Source organism: Podarcis muralis, chromosome 16 (genome assembly GCF_964188315.1).
Source record: "Podarcis muralis chromosome 16, rPodMur119.hap1.1, whole genome shotgun sequence".
Lineage (NCBI taxonomy): Eukaryota > Metazoa > Chordata > Lepidosauria > Squamata > Lacertidae > Podarcis > Podarcis muralis.
In genome coordinates, this window is record NC_135670.1 from 7,848,220 (window position 1) to 7,864,930 (window position 16,711).

Here is a 16,711-nt window from a genome sequence, read left to right on the forward strand (position 1 = left end):
CAAAACTGTGTTCTTTATCTGAGGTCCTACTCTGTGGGCCCTCTCCCATGGTGGCGACACAAGTAATAATAACAACAATAACAACAACAACAACAATAATATTAATAATAATAATTTATTATTTATACTCCGCCCATCTGGCTGGGTTTCCCCAGCCACTCTGGGCAGCTTCCAACAGAATATTAAAATTCAATAATCTATTAAACATTCAAAGCTTCCCTAAACAGGGCTGCCTTCAGGTGTCTTCTAAAAGAACAGGCCTTCTCAGTGGTGGCTCCCCGTTTAGAGAATGCTCTCCCCAGGGAAGCACGCCTGGCGCCATCACTATCTGTTTAGGTGCCAGGGGGGAATTCATATTCACCCATATCTTAATATTCTGCTGTGCGGTGGGCTTGCCACTTATAAAGGTAAAGGTAAAGGGACCTCTGACCATTAGGTCCAGTCGTGGCCGACTCTGGGGTTGCGGTGCTCATCTCGCTTTATTGGCCGAGGGAACCGGCGTACAGCTTCTGGGTCATGTGGCCAGAATGACTAAGCCGCTTCTGGAGAACCAGAGCAGCACACGGAAACGCTGTTTACCTTCCCGCCGGAGTGGTACCTATTTATCTACTTGCACCTTTGACGTGCTTTCAAACTGCTAGGTTGGCAGGAGCAGGGACCGAGCAACGGGAGCTCACCCTGTCGTGGGGATTCGAACCGCCGACCTTCTGATCGGCAAGTTCTAGGCTCTGCGGTTTAACCCACAGCGCCACCCACGTGCACACACACAAATTCCTATGTATTAGGTTGGCTTATCCTTGTTTTCCATGAGTTCCATTTTTAGGAACTGCCTTACTTTTTATGTTTGCGAGTTGTCAGACACAGAGGACAAAACAAGTTAGAAGGGGACTAGGCACCAGGTGGCATCCATCTAAGTTCTACTTACACGCATTGCAATTAACGGAGCTGAGTTAGCCATGTTAATTGATTTAAGTGGGTCTACTCTGAGTAGGACTAGCCCCTGAATACAACTCATTACTTTCCAGCAGGGCCTGTGTCAAGTAGCTGGCCAGCAAACAAACAGAAGGACACCAGGTCGAATCCAGCAGGGCCGTTCTTACTTTTGGCAGCACCTGTCCACAAACTCCGCCCAGCCACTCACCTGTACACAAAGAAAGCTGTGACAATGATGACGGACAGGACCAAGGTCATCGTGAGGGACAGGATCTCCAGCAGAGAGAAGGAGGCTGTAGCCAAGAGAAGGAAATGAAGGGAGAGGGAAGGACAACCATTAGCCAGCCATTTCCCCTTAAAACTAGGGAGGAGATCCTTTTCCTAAAGCCTGAGGGCCGGATAACTTCTTCTGAGCAGCCTTCCAAGGGCCACGTTCTTGGCTTCTGAAAAACAGGGGGTCCACGGTCCTTAGCTAATTGGGAATCACTGGATTAAGCCCAACTGGATCAGCCCCCACTGTAACCCCACACAGCCAGTAGAAGGGGCCTTCTTGGGATCACCTCGAGTACATAGCTGTCAAGTGTCCCTTATTTGAAGGGACAGTCCCTTATTCCAGCGCCATGTCCCGCTGCTGTCCCTTATTGATGGATGTCCCTTAAATGTCCCTTAAATGATGTCCCTTAATTTTCAAAGGAAGCAGCTCCTCTCCCTCCCTCCCTGCCGGCCAGGGAGGAGGGAGGCTCCAACTGTGTTGCTTGGCTGTGTTGCTCACCCAATAAGAAGTCTAAGAACGACTGGGAGGGGTGGAGCTTGCATGCCTTGTGTGTGGCTAGTTAATGCAAGCTGAAGGGGTTTTTGAATGCTGGACGCCATTTTGTTGCATGTGCTGCTGCAAACTTTGCAGTGCAAAGCCAGGCCGGGGAGCCATCTTAAGTTGAGGCTGCATAGGCCTTGTGGTGCATGTGATTCAGATTCTATTCAGTTGAACCTCTGGTTACAAAGTTGGTTGGACAGTGTTCTCGAAGCTACCAGCATGAGTTTGACCAGACTGCAGGAGGACAGGAAGACTGGAGTGCCTGGAACAGGTGAGGTTGCAGGTCCCTTATTTTGGCTGCTGGTCCCTTTTTTTCAAGGCTGCTGGCCCCTTATTTTCAAATCTGTAAGTTGACAGCTATGCTCCAGTACCTTTTTGGCAGGCTGGGTTGGTGTTCTCGAAACCACAGAAGGGCACATCCCTCGGGATGCCGTTTCCTGGCCAATGGATATCCTTTCCTGGAACCATCTTGATCTTCTTGGTGATCCCGTTGTAAGTGGCGACGATCTGTGGGAAGAAAGGGGTTGTGTGGGGTCGTGGAGAGAAGGGAGGAGAGAAGGAGATGGAGGCAGGGTACCATTTTCCCTCCTTGGTGAGGATGAGGAGCCCGAGGGACGCATTCCTTTCTGGGAACCATGTTGGGGGCCGCACAGCAGTGGTGGGGGGAGGAGCCAGGAGTAAAAGGGGGCAGAGCCACAAACGTAACTTTTGCCTTTGGACAGTGGGCTGGTTTCTACCCACACACACACACACACACACAAATACACAAGCACACACACACATCAAGAAGAGGTAGACTTCAAGGAGGAGTGGAAACCTTTTGTTGAATATTTAAAGAATTATTGTAAACATGTTAAAACATACGTAGGTGTTGTGTACTGAGTTGAATAGGATCCAAATTGCAGCAGTCTGTTTGGTCCTAGAACAATAGGATTCAGAATGCAGCAGTCTGATTGGTCCACAGGAGCCACCCAATCCAGCTCCAGGTGGAAGTGAATCTGCAACCTGATTGGCCTACAGGAGAATCCCGGAACTAGCCAATCATGTGGGGCCCATTGTGTAAATAATGTATATAAAGCAGACAATCTGGGGGAACTTCCATTCCTCCTCACCACTATGAGCTGAAATCCACTCTCGACTCTGAGTATATTTCAATAGGATTTGAATGAATAACAGCAGTTGAATACTTGTTTGGGGTACGGTGTGGAAAAGATAAAGTACAGAATATTTATAATATGCAGCAAATTTAGAAACTGCAGGGGAATCCACAGAGGGGTTTTGGGGAAGTCAAACGTGAAATGGATGTGTATTTGGAAGTACGTATCATCTTGAAAACTTTTGAAATTATAAAATAAAATTCAAAACAAACTCAAACACACACACACACACACACACAAACACACACACACACACACACACACACACACACCTGCATCTTCTATCCAGGCAAGCAAAGGGCCTGCTCAGAGTTGAAAGACAAATTCCAGAGAGGCAAAAGTACCCAGGGATGATAAGCAGAAAAGATAAAGGGCGCAGCCTCCAGAGTGGGGTTGGGGAAAAGTCCCGAGGGGGCCAGATAAAGAGGCTGCAGGGCCACATTTGTTCCCCATGATGGAGGACCCCCGCTCTATGGACGTGGGTTAAGGTCCTCAAGTCTGACAGCGTTGATGAGCTTCTTCACACAGCATGCCCCACCAGCGGAACTCACTGCCACAAGGGCATGGTGACAATTGCTGGTTTAAATGGCTCTGAAAAGGAGACGGGGGACTTCCATGGGTGAGGGGTCTTATCACTGGCGCTTACCCATGATGCCCTCATGTTCAGGGAGGGGTCTACCTTTGAATATGTGTTGTGGGGAGAAGAGAGAGACAAGCAACAAAAGGAGCAAACCTCAAACTCCCCCTCCGTCGGGTTCATGTCCCAGAGGGAAAAATCCATCTCCCGGTCTCCGCTCTCGTCGATCTTCAGGGTCCCTGTGACTCCTGCCGAAAGAAGGAAGGAGAGGGGAAAAAACAGCAATCCCACACTGGTCCTTGAGGAGAGGTGAACATATCTGCCACACGCATCTTAATGGGTCTACTCTGAGTACATCCTGACACATCCAACCTCTGTTCAAAAACCTTCACGTTTCTTCTGCCTTAGTCTTTCTTTTGAAAGGAAAAGCACCACAACTGGACGGATGGGGCTTCCTGGCTATAGAAGGCAATGTGGTCGCACCCACGCCATACATTTATAAACTATGTAAGGTAAAGGTAAAGGGACCCCTGACCATTAGGTCCAGTCGTGGCCGACTCTGGGGTTGCAGCGTTCATCTTGCTTTATTGGCCGAGGGAGCTGGCGTACAGCTTCCGGGTCATGTGGCCAGCATGACTAAGACGCTTCTGGAGAACCAGAGCAGCGCACGGAAACGCCGTTTACCTTTCCGCCGGAGTGGTACCTATTTATCTACTTGCACTTTGACGTGCGTTTGAACTGCTAGGTTGGCAGGAGCTGGGACTGAGCAACAGGAGCTCACCCCCTTGCGGGGATTGAACCGCCAGCCTTCTGATTGGCAAGCCCTAGGCCCTGTGGTTTAACCCACAGCGCCACCCGCGTCCCTAATCCATCTCTATGTAGCTTCCCAGAAAGAATGTAGCTTCCCACAAACTATGTAGCTTCCCACAAAGAATGCTGGGAACTGTAGTTCCCCTCTCGCAAAGCTACAATTCCCAGCACCCTACAAACTACAGCTCCCAGGATTCTTCAGGAGGAAGTCATGTGCTTTAAATGTATGGAGTTGTGCTTTAAATGTATGGAGTTGTGCTTGACTACGTTCTATTCACAGGAGACCCACTGAAATTAATGGCTCTACACAATACCATAAGGAGAGTCAGTTGGATCAGGGCAATGGCCCCTCTAGTCCAGCCATCCTGTTCTCACAGCAGCCCACCCGATGCCTACAGGAAACCCTTGAGCAGGATTGGACCACAAGAGCTCTCTCCCCTCCTGTGGTTTCCAGTAACTGGAATTCAGAAACATTCCTGCCTTTGATCACGGATCTCTTCCATGGATTTCTCCAATCCTCTTTTAAAGCCGTCGAGGCTGGTGACCATCCTGACTACATCTTGTGGCAGTGAGTTCCACAGCTCAGCTATGTGCTGCACTGAGAGGGACTTTCTTTCATCCACCCTGAATCTTTAACAGGAGATGGCGGGGATCGAACCCACGACCCCTCTGCATGCGAGTTCTACCGCTGAACTACAGTCCCTGCCCAGCAACCATTTTTTTTGGTGGCATAACAGTTAAAGCAGAGTTTCCTAAACTTGGGTCTCTGGTTGTTTTTGGACTACAATTCCCATCCTCCCTGATCCACTTGTCCTCCTAGCTAGGAATGATGGGAGCTGTAGTCCAGCAACAGCTGGAGACCCAAGTTTAGACTAGGACCTGGGAGAGGCCAGGATTCGAATCCCCACTCAGCCACGAAACTCACCTTGGGGGCAAGTCCCTTCCTCTCAGCCAAGCCTACCTCACAGGCTTGTTGGGAGGACAAAAAAAGGGGAGAAACATTAAACAAAAAAACTCAACAGCACGAAACCTGGGAGGGATGAGAGGTACTGACCATAAAAAGTCCGGTTCTGCATCTGACGGGTGGTCAAGGTGGCGTTGGAGAAGGATCCCTCCTGCTGCAGCATCTCGCTGGCTGCTTGAGCGTAGAGCATCACCCCGTCGTGAAAGGCAGCAGCGATGAAGTTTTTCTGGAAAGAAAGTTAGATTTGCCTCTGTGCCACCAGACCAGGAGGGAGTCCTTTCCAGCCACGGCACCAACTTCAGAATGCCAACTCATCGGCAAGGTTAGAATCAATGGGGCACGTACCTCCGCTCACTGTGGGACCATGGTATTTGGGTCAAAAGATTTGGGGGGGGGGGTTCGGTTTATAATAAACAGGATGCTGGCGTGGTTTATAACAATGGAGAGCCAGTAACGGCCTAGTGTGTGGGTAGGCAAACTAAGGCCCGGGGGCCAGATCCGGCCCAATCGCCTTCTAAATGCAGCCTGCAGATGTTCTGGGAATCAGCGTGTTTTTACATGAGTAGAATGTGTGCTTTTATTTAAAATGCATCTCTGGGTTATTTGTGGAATATAGGAATTCGTTCATTTCCCCTCAAAAAATATATATTCCAGCCCTCCACAAAGTCTGAGGGACAGTGGACCATCCCCCTGCTGGAAAAGCTTGCTGACCCCTGGCCTAGTGGTTAGAGTTCTGGAGTAGGACGTGGGAGGGAGCAAGGTGCGTAGCTCACGGGGCCTGGCCTACCTCACAGGGTTGTTATGAGGATAAAATGGGGAGCGGAGAACCATGCAGCTCCACTCGGAGACATACCTTGGCTTGTTTACCCAGAGGTCAAACCTGTTTCCTACAACTTCGCTTCCCCTCTGAAGTTGAGAGTCACCGTTTCATCCCAGCCCGAGGGCCAAATCCCCTCCAGGGCAACTTTATGGGGGCTGCATGCCTTCGGTGTAAGAGGCAGAAGTGGGTGAGGGGGGAGGACAGTGCAGGTGGGTCAATGGGTGTGACTGACACCTTTGTATGGAAATCTCTGAAATGTCCTGTTTTCACACGGAACGCCGGTGCAGTGTAGCGGTTAGAGTGCTGGATTAGAACCCAGGAGCGGCCAGGGTTCGAATCCCCGCTCAGCCGCGTGAAGCTTGCTGGGTGCGACCTTGGGCACGAAGCTCTCTTAGAAGGGGAAGAAATGGAGGCAGTGAGAGATTTTACTTTCTTGGGCTCCATGATCACTGCAGATGGTGACAGCAGCCACGAAATTAAAAGACGTCTGCTTCTTGGGAGAAGGGCAATGACAGGCCTAGACAGCATCTTAAAAAGCAGAGACATCATCTTGCTGACAAAGGTCCGTATAGTTCAAGCTATTGTTTTCCCAGTAGTGATGTATGGAAGTGAAAGCTGGAGCATAAAGAAGGCTGATCGCAGAAAAATGGATGCTTTTGGATTATGGTGCTGGAGGAGACTCTTGAGAGTCCCATGGACTGCAAGAAGATCAAACCTCTCCATTCTGAAGGAAATCAGCCCTGAGTGCTCACTGGAAGGACAGATCCTGAAGCTGAGGCTCCAATACTGTGGCCACCTCATGAGAAGAGAAGACTCCCTGGAAAAGACCCTGATGTTGGGAAAGATGGAGGGCACAAGGAGAAGGGGACGGCAGAGGACGAGATGGTTGGACAGTGTTCTTGAAGCTACCAGCATGAGTTTGACCAAACTGCGGGAGGCAGTGGAAGACAGGAGTCCCTGGCGTGCTCTGGTCCAGGGGGTCACGAAGAGTTGGACACGACTAAACGACTAAACAACAACAACAACTTCACACGGCTGTTGTGAGGATGAAATGGGGAGGGGGAAACCACATATACCACCCCCTTAGAGGAAAAGGCATTGATTTAAATAAATGAATAACAAAAACACGCGCCGTTGCAAAATAATGGATTGCGCGTTGTCCTAAATTGACCCTGACAAATATTTCCAGTGAAGGCAATGATGCTCTGTTGTGGAAAGGAGACAAAAGCAACAAAAGGCAGGCATTCCCAGTCAATGGGCCTCCCCCAGACCCTCTTTTACTGCTGTGGGGAACCAGGAAGGCAAATCTACCATCGCTGCTTCCTTACCAGCCCGTCTTCCATGGTGAAATTGAACTGGGCTTGAGCTCCTTCCTTGACCTCCTGCAGGAACGGCCTGTATTCCGGGTTGGTGGGCTCTGCGTACGTGATGATCATGACGGCCTAGCAGAGGGCGAGAGGGAGGCGTGCGCTCAAAATCACTTGGAATCATCACAGAACAGTAGGGACCAAACCCTCCACAATGCAGGAATCTCACAGCTAAGGAACCCCCCCTGAGTGTCGGCCACCCAGCCTCTGTTTAATAACCTCCAACGAAGGAGAGTCCGCCGCCATCTGTTCATCGTCAAACAGCTCTATCCTTCAGTAAGTTCTCCCTAATGTTTAGTTGGAATCTCCTCTTGGAAGTTCAGAAGCAGGGGGCGATGGGAACAGCCCTCCCTCCGTGATTCGCCCTCAAAGTCAGGTCCTTGGAGGTACACTGCTCCTGTCTATGGAGTTTCCACTTAGCTATTTTGCTTTATAGCAGTTGAGAGACCTTCATGAACATACCTTAAGCCCCTCGTTTTAAGAAACCAACCAGGGGTGGCAAAGCTGTGACCATCCAAGGTTGTGTCAAACTCCGTTATACTCAGAGTAAAGGTAAAGGTAAAGGTACCCCTGCCCATACGGGCCAGTCTTGACAGACTCTGGGGTTGTACGCTCATCTCACTCAAGAGGCCGGGGGCCAGCGCTGTCCGCAGACACTTCCGGGTCACGTGGCCAGCGTGACGAAGCTACTCTGGCAAGCCAGAGCCGCACACGGGAACGCCGTTTACCTTCCTGCTAGTAAGCGGTTCCTATTTATCTACTTGCACTTAAGAGTGCTTTCGAACTGCTAGGTTGGCAAGCGCTGGGACCGAGCAACGGGAGCGCACCCCGCAGTGGGGATTCGAACCGCCGACCATGCGATCAGCAAGTCCTAGGCACTGAGGTTTTACCCACAGCGCCACCCGCGTCCCTGCTATACTCAGAGTAGACCCCCTGAATTTCATGGGCCTAAGGTAGCCATGGCTGTTAATTTAAATGGGTTTAACGCTGGACATAACAGTGGGCTTCAAAAAAACAAAACTAGTTTGTATTCAGGATTTTCTTGTGTTACAAAAGAAATAAACAAGGGAAAGTACATACGGTGTCTCCATTATTCAGCTCATAGAATCTTTTTCACAGTTTGTGAAAACCCTCTGTTTTTAAAGCCTTCTAAGCCAGAGGTGGAGAACCTGGGACCCAACTGCTGAAAGTGGCCCCCCGAGCCTCTCTACTTGGCCCTTGAAACGCTCTCCCCAGGCCACGGCCCTCACTCATTGGCTCTGCTGCGTGTAGAGTTGGAAGGGACCCTGAGAGTCATCTAGTCCAACCCTCTGAAAGGCAGGAATCTCAGCTAAAGCATCCATGACAGACGGTCACCCAACCTCTGCTTAGAAACCTCCAAGGAGGGAGAGTCCACCACTCCTGAGGGAGACCGTGTCCTCAAACTCAGATCTTGCCTTTGTGAGAGGGCGGGGTGTGTGTGTGTCTGCAAGTACAGTGGTGCCCCGCAAGACGAATGCCTCGCAAGACGAAAAACTCGCTAGATGAAAGGGTTTTCCATTTTTTGAGTCGTTCCGCAAGACGAATTTCCCTATGGGCTTGCTTCGCAAGACGAAACGTCTTGCGAGTTTGTTTCCTTTTTCTTAAAGCCGCTAAGCCGTTAATAGCCGCTAAGCCGTTAATAGCCACTAATAGCCATGCTTCGCAAGACGAAAAAACCGCAAGACGAAGAGACTCGCGGAACTGATTAATTTCGTCTTGCAAGGCACCACTGTATGTAGAAATTAGCTCTACCGAACCACAGGTGAAATTTCCACCTGTTGCCCAGCGCACTTTCCCTGCTAGCCTTGCCCACCTGTGCTGTGTGGCCCTCGGAAGGTTTCCCTGATATAAATGTGGCCCTCAGATTGAAAACAAAGTTGTGTGTCTCCCAGCCACCAATCTAAGCCAACAGGCATCGAATCCTGCCCCTCTCCCCATAGATATTCAGGCCGGCTCTCAGCTCCCTGGGCTATTAATAGCCTATAACTTGCCCGCTACTCCGGGGGAATTATCTTGCTTCCTTCCTCTCACACCGGAGAAAAGCAAAGCCGGCCAGGTCTGGCCAAAGTCATCGCCCTTCCCCTCCACCCTAAACCCCCCTCAGCGCCCCTCTCCTCCGACGGGATCTTGTGCAGGGAGGGAGGCCCAGTCCAAAAAAGCACGACAGAGACGCCGGGTGGGATTCGAACCCGGTACTCCAGGAGTTAAATGGGTGGGTGGGTGGCAGGAAGGAAGGAAGGAAGGAAGAATAAAGAATTTGCCGAGGCCCGAGAATACAATCCATCGCCTTCGTGCCCATAGGAAGTTGCCTCACGCAGACTGACCGTTGCTCCAGCTAGCGCAGGGTTACCTACACTGACTGGCAGCAGCTCACAGGGAGCTTTTCCCAGACCTACTTGGGGCCTCTTACACACAAAGCAGGAGCTATAGTCGTTCCCCTGATTTAAGTAAGGTTCTAGTCCTCATTGTTCGGAAAAAACACCTGGTTTCAAGCGCTGCCTAAGACCGGCTGTAAGGCCCTAAGCCTGGCTTGCAAGATTCCTAACCAGGCTTGACCAACCCAGAAACTTCAACTCTTTTCTAACACACAACTCTTTTCTCTTTGGCAGGTTGAGAGGAGTTCCCTACCAGGACAGACTTTGCTCGTGTGCTCAAGACATCAAGTCTATAAAACATATTTTGCTGCACTGTGCGAAATACGAGCAAGCCAGGGCTGAACTGATACTACCCTTGCTGGTACCTTTCCCGGGAAAATCAGAGGCTCACTATGTCAGGTTCCTATTGGAAGACCGGACAAACGCTAGAACATTAGCAGTGGCAAAGTTTTTATCGGTGGTTGCAAGAACCAATGATCCCTATCTTTTGAACAAAATGCTTGTTTAACCTGGAGGTAGGCTGCCTGAATTGTGCATTGCTCTGTAACAATTTGTTGGGTCTCTGGACCATAATAAAGATTGATTGATTAATTTTCTCTTGTTAAGCAGGATACTGCCCGAAGCGCAGCTCCCTTCTGTGCCTGAAGAGGGCGTTGTGATTCCCAAGCGCAGAACTGAGGCCTAGTAACTTGAGACCCCGGCAAGTCTTGACAATGGCCAACTCAGCTGCCAACCTCAGCCTGTCTCGGCCTCAGGGCAGCTTCCAAGTCCGTCACAAAGCCTCATTGTCATGCCCGTCCCTGATGCTCCCAAGGCGCTCGGATCCCCGCCAGGCACTCGCAGTTCCCCCACGGAAGCACAGCAACCTCCGCAAGGCCTCCTCTGCCAGGTGTTCTTGGCACAATGGCCATGTTTCTCTCTTTCTCTCTCGGCGGCCGCTTCCTGGCAAAGCATCCGCGCCTTTTAACGGCTTCCTGACCGGCAGAAGTTCCAGAAGTCCAGCTTTCCCTGTCACCTGCCATTGCCAGGAAGAAGCTTCCCCGGTTGAATTTCTGCCCATCGCTTGGCTTTTTTTTCCAGCCCGAGGGCCGCTTCCCCTCATCAGTGACCTTCCAGGGGCCGCATGCCTGTGGTGGGCAGGGTAACTGAAGGCTATATTCAGCCAGAGGTCTCCCTTCTTTTGCATGGGGAGTAGGGCATATGCCACACAGAGGCCCAAGGGCCAGTTAGAGAGGGCCCGAGGGCCACATTCCATCGTGGGCGGGGCCAGAGGCAAAGTGGGCGGAGCAACAGATGGGACCCTGACATTGAACAGAGGGACACACCAAGAAAAGTCAGAATTTTCCACACACCGCCTAGTAAAAGACTACAATTCCCAACACGGTTTATCCATCAGTCCCGGGGAACTCTGGGAACTATGGGGAGCGGTGGCTGTTTAAAGTGATATCAGAGCGCTCTTAAATGCATGGTGTGAATGTTAAGTCCATTAATTTCAATGGGTCTCTACTTTGAGTGGGGCTTAATTGCCATGGCTTCCCCCAAAGAATTATGGGAGCTGTAGTTTGTTAAGGTGCTGAGGGTTGCTAGGAGACTCCCCCACTCCCCTTCACAAAGGTACAATTCACAGAGGTGGCTTCACAATCAATTCCTCTTCCCAGGTTTAAAGTGGCATCGCAGTGCTTTAAATGTACGGTGTCAAAGTGGCCATTAATCTCAGCGGGTTTCCACTCTGAGCGGGGGTTAATTGCCTACAACCCAGAAGTCCGCACTGCGGGGGGGGGGGGGAGAGAATGGACAAACGCTGTCAAATACGTACAAGTGCATATTCGTTTCAGCTCAAACCACACGCGATGGAGAAGGGACCGCCCGCCAGGGGTGGCGTTGACGGCTGCACGGGAGCCTTACCTTGTAGGCCTCGCGGGCAACGGTGTCGTTCCCGTCGCCCCGTCGCCAGGGGAGCTGCCGGTCGGGGAATGTGGAGCTCTGCAGGCTCGCCCCAAAGAGGTCGATGTAGAGGAAGGCGTATTCGCCCGCGGCGAGCCCCTCGCGATGCGCGTGGACCATGAGCTCGCGGAAGATGTCGGGGGCGCAGCAGACAAACACAACTGCAAGGCAGAGAAAGGGAGGCTGTGAGCAGGACGGCCGCTACGGTTGCAAAGGCGTCTCGACACACCGGGGTGGGAAATGTGGAAGGAGGCGCCCCGCTTTGGGACGAGAGAAAGCAAATCACTAACATGTTGGGTTATTTCATTTCATTTCATTCTTTAAATTTAGTTACCGTATTTTTCGCTCTATAATACGCACCCAGACCACAAGACGCACCTAGTTTTTGGAGGAGGAAAACAAGAAAAAAAATATTCTGAATCTCAGAAGCCAGAACAACAAGAGGGTTCGCTGCACAGCGAAAGCAGCGATCCCTCTTGCTGTTCTGGCTTCTGGGATAGCTGCACAGCCTGCATTCGCTCCATAAGACACACACGCATTTCCCCTTACTTTTTAGGAGGGGGAAAGTGTGTCTTATAGAGACTGATCTATAAAATCAATCAGTAGCTGAACTGAGTTCCACAAAGTCACAAAAACAAAACAAAAAGAGCCGCAAAAACAAGCAGACCTCAGCGTAACACTCAAAACGGATGTGTGGCACTTAAAACGGAAACATAAGACTCAAAACAGAGCACGTTCGGCTTCCAAAGAAAGTCCACAAACCGGAACCCTTACCGTATTTTTCCATGTATAACACACACACAAACACGTGTATAAGACGCCCCCTATTTTGGGGGGACTCAAAATTAAGAAAATGCAGTATGCACTATCCGTGTATGAGACGACCCCTTATTTTAAACTTCAAAAATATAGTCTTATTCACAGAAAAATGTGGTACTTCTGGGTTTGCAGTGTTTGGGTGTTGTTTGAGTACCAAGGCGTTTGAGAACCAAGGTACCACTGTACAAAAAACAGCCATTTTTCTTCCACCCTCCCTGCTCCCCCTAAAAAATAAATAAGCTGGGCTGCGCACACCCAAGTCGGCAGCCAAATCCTCTCCGCTGGGAGTCATCGGCACCTCCAGGAGGTTGCGAAAGGAGAGCTGTCTGTCTGCATTAAAAAGGCCCTTCCCATTTCTTGATCAGATTCTTCTCCTCTTGCCAGGCCCTCGTCAGAGAGGGGGGGAAAGAAGAGAGAAAACTGGAGCGAAAGGAGTACAAAGAAGGCATCAGTCAAGAGACCGTCTCTCCCCTTTGCTGATTTGCGTGTCAAAGTGCAAGTAGATAAATAGGTACCACTCCGGCGGGAAGGTAAATGGCGTTTCCGTGTGCTGCTCTGGTTCGCCAGAAGCAGCTTAGTCATGCTGGTCAAGCTGTACGCTGGCTCCCTCGGCCAATAAAGCGAGATGAGCGCCGCAACCCCAGAGTCGGTCACGACTGGACCTAATGGTCATGAGTCCCTTTACCTTTATATGGAAAACAGATGTGAAAAGCAAATAACTTATTTCTCTTATCTTACAAGGCTGTATTGCCAAATCCCGGGAGAGCTTTAATATTAATGATTTTGATTGCTGGCATTCAAGGGGTTGGCAGATTGCCCTGCTGGAAAAGATCTCTCACAAACTGAAAAGAGCTGAAATGACATTCCCCCCCCCCTTCCATATATGCCATGATTTTATTTCTTCTACAAAATGTTGAGGCGCATGATCGCTCTGGGCGACCAGTCTATGCAAACCTATAAAGAACCTTTATTCTCAGCAAAGAAGGAACTCGCAGGTGGAGAAACGCTTTTTTTTTTTTAGCTATTAATTTTTAAGGGGATCTTTGCAGGAGTTAATCCTTCATTATCCCTTTGGAGCTGCGCTGTGTTTTCGTACTTTTGCGCTTCCGGACTGCAAGGCTAAAATGTTTGATTTGTGGTTTCTCTTCTGTTTGTTATGCTGGAACTTTTGTGTTGCTGCTGTTAAGAAAAATAACTCTAATAATAATAATAATAATAATAATACTGATAAACAAGGGATGAATGGGCTGGTAAATCACCGGAAGAGAACTGACTGCAGAGTCAATGAACCTGTAGGCCGCAGCAGAGAGAGAAAAGATTTGGGGAGTTGGCAGTGGGAAACAGGTGAGTCTCTGAGATGGGTGCTAATATGCACAAGTCTGCTTTCTGTGCTTGTCCAGTGGGCTAACCGAGAGGCGAGGTCCAATTCCGGTCCGTGGTCAAAGGCACAACATGGAGGCAGTCTGTAGTAGCTGAATCAGGGTGCAGGGCAGGGAGTCGGGTGAAGTCAGGAACAGGCATGCAAGCAGGGAGCCAGGGCGGGTCTGGAGCTCAGACAGGAACTGACAACCAACAAAGTTGCTCCCGCAACCTGGGACTGGGCTGGCTGGCTTTTATCTGCCCCGAGGCATAGGGCGGCCCCGATCCTCAGGTGACTCGCCTCTCCTGGCCTGGAGGTGAGCACTCCTCCTGCGGGAACTTAGTTCCCTCCGCCTCTCTGCCCTGAGCCTCTGCAGCTCAGGAGAGGCTGGAGGGTTACCGGACCCAGAGGCAACCTCAGCTTCCCCTGACGGGGCTGAGAGTGGAGCACCTGCAGGCAATGGGTCCTCCATCACCTCAGGAGCCAGAGTCAGCTGGTGCCTGCACCTGAGGATCCAGCACAGGTGAGGACCCTTCAGGCTCAAGCCCCAACCCTGGCTCAGCTGGTGCTGGAGGCGAGGTGTTATGTACTGAGTTGAATAGGATCCAAAAGGCAGCAGCCTGATTGGTCCTAGAACAATAAGGTCAAGAATGCAGCAGTCTGATTGGTCCTAGAACAATGCAGCAGTATGATTGGTCCGCAGGAGTCACCCAATCCAACTCCAGGTGGAAGTGAATCCGCAACCTGATTGGCCTACAGGAGAATCCCAGAATTAGCCAATCACGTGCGGCCCACTGTGTAAATAATGTATATAAAGCAGATACAGTGGTGCCCCGCAAGACGAATGCCTCGCAAGACGGAAAACCCGCTAGACGAAAGGGTTTTCTGTTTTGGAGGTGCTTCGCAAAACGAATTTCCTATGGGCTTGCTTCGCAAGACGAAAATGTATTGCGAGTTCCTGCAGGGTTTTTTTTCTCTCCCCCCCCCCCCTTTTTCCCAAGCCGCTAAGCCACTTATCAGCTGATCTGCTAAGCCGCTTAACAGCTGATCGCTAAGCCGCTTATCAGCTGATCTGCTAAGTCGCTAATCCGCCAAGCCGCTAATAGCGCTAATCCGCTAATGGTCTTGCTTCGCAAGACGAAAAAACCGCAAGACGAAGAGACTCGCGGAACGGATTCTTTTCGTCTTGCGAGGCACCACTGTATCTTGGGGGAACTTTCATTCCTCACTACTATGAGCTGAATAAAGAGCATGAAATCCACACTCAACTCCGAGTATATTTCACGGGGAATCCTGTGCAGGCTGGGATTCCTCAGGTGCAGCATCCGAATCCCAGGCCATCACACCTTCTCCCTTTGGGATGGAGGCCAGTCCTCGTCACTGAACCGCACTCTGAAAAAAACGCTCTCTCCGACCAGGATCAGGAAACGGCGACTCAGCAAAACAGGAAAACGCTGGCTCAGGGGGGCCAAGCTTGCGGCGGTGACCCCTCCCCGTGGACAGAACGCGCCCCTTGACCTCAGCAGCCGGTGGAAGGGGGGGGAGTTCGGGCGGGAAGGACGCTCAGCAGGAAAATAACAGGATGTCTCTTGGCCGGGGGCCCAAGAGAGGGTGAAAATTAGTGAAAGGAGCCCAGGCTAAGCCCTGGACACCCTGCCCTTTGCCACCACTGCTTCCGCCTTCATTTGGGCACAGAAAGTCCTGTCACCTTTTTTCTCCCAGTTGGGAAAGGGCTCCTGTGCCTTGGCTTATTCTTGTGAGTCGGGCCACAGGTCCACCTCGCATAGTGCTGCCTACTCAGGCCGGCAGCAGCGTTCTCTTTCCGCATCGTAGAATCACAGAATGGAAGGCGTGTACTTTTGTAAACCGATAAAATCTTTAATAAAAATAATAAGAGTTGGAAGGCACCACAAGGGTCATCTAGTCCAGGGGTCAGCAAACTTTTTCAGCAGGGGGTTGGTCCACTGTCCCTCAGACTTTGTGGGGGGCCGGACTATATTTTTTTTTTTGGGGGGGGGGGAATGAACGAATTCCTATGCCCCACAAATAACCTGGAGATGCATTTTGAATAAAAGGACACATTCTACTCGTGTAAAAACACACTGATTCCCGGACCATCCGTGGGCCAGATTGAGAAGGCGATTGGGCCGGATCCGGGCCCCAGGTCTTAGTTTGCCTACCCATGGTCTAGTCCAGGAATTTTTTGGCCAACGTGGGGTTTGAGTTATAGCATAGAACACAACTGCTTTATCATGTTACATCAAGAAAGGATAACGTGACGCAGCTACACAAGAACACGAGTCATTCCCAAAATATAATTATAAAGGAGCCTCTTGCATAAGTACCTTAAGCATGCTTACAATGAGAGGTGTGAGCTTCAAATATCTTATGATGCTCTCGTTTCCAAAAGATATCTCTCCACATTTATGAGGAACGGCTAAGGGAGCTGGGCATGTTTAGCCTGGAGAAGAGGAGGTTAAGGGGTGATATGATAGCCATGTTCAAATATATAAAAGGATGTCATATAGAGGAGGGAGAAAGGTTGTTTTCTGCTGCTCCAAAGAAGCAGACACGGAGCAATGGATCCAAACTACAAGAAAGAAGATTCCACCTAAACATTAGGAAGAACTTCCTGACAGTAAGAGCTGTTTGACAGTGGAATTTGCTGCCAAGGAGTGTGGTGGAGTCTCCTTCTTTGGAGGTCTTTAAGCAGAGGCTTGACAACCATATGTCAGGAGTGCTCTGATGGT

At 50.4% G+C, this 16,711-nt stretch overlaps 1 protein-coding gene across 2 annotated transcripts in view; it reads right to left on the reverse strand.

The window, feature by feature from the left end:
• NPR1 (natriuretic peptide receptor 1) overlaps nucleotides 1-16,711 on the reverse strand; it is a 60,223-nt gene that overhangs the window by 28,083 nt on the left and 15,429 nt on the right. For both annotated transcript variants that reach the window (XM_028709692.2, XM_077920817.1), the window contains exons 2-7: nucleotides 11,744-11,943; nucleotides 7,404-7,517; nucleotides 5,346-5,481; nucleotides 3,638-3,729; nucleotides 2,119-2,254; nucleotides 1,142-1,226 (exon numbers count right to left, since the gene is read on the reverse strand). In XM_028709692.2, coding sequence (XP_028565525.2) covers nucleotides 1,142-1,226; nucleotides 2,119-2,254; nucleotides 3,638-3,729; nucleotides 5,346-5,481; nucleotides 7,404-7,517; nucleotides 11,744-11,943 — 763 coding nt within the window. The remainder of the gene's footprint in view (nucleotides 1-1,141; nucleotides 1,227-2,118; nucleotides 2,255-3,637; nucleotides 3,730-5,345; nucleotides 5,482-7,403; nucleotides 7,518-11,743; nucleotides 11,944-16,711) is intronic.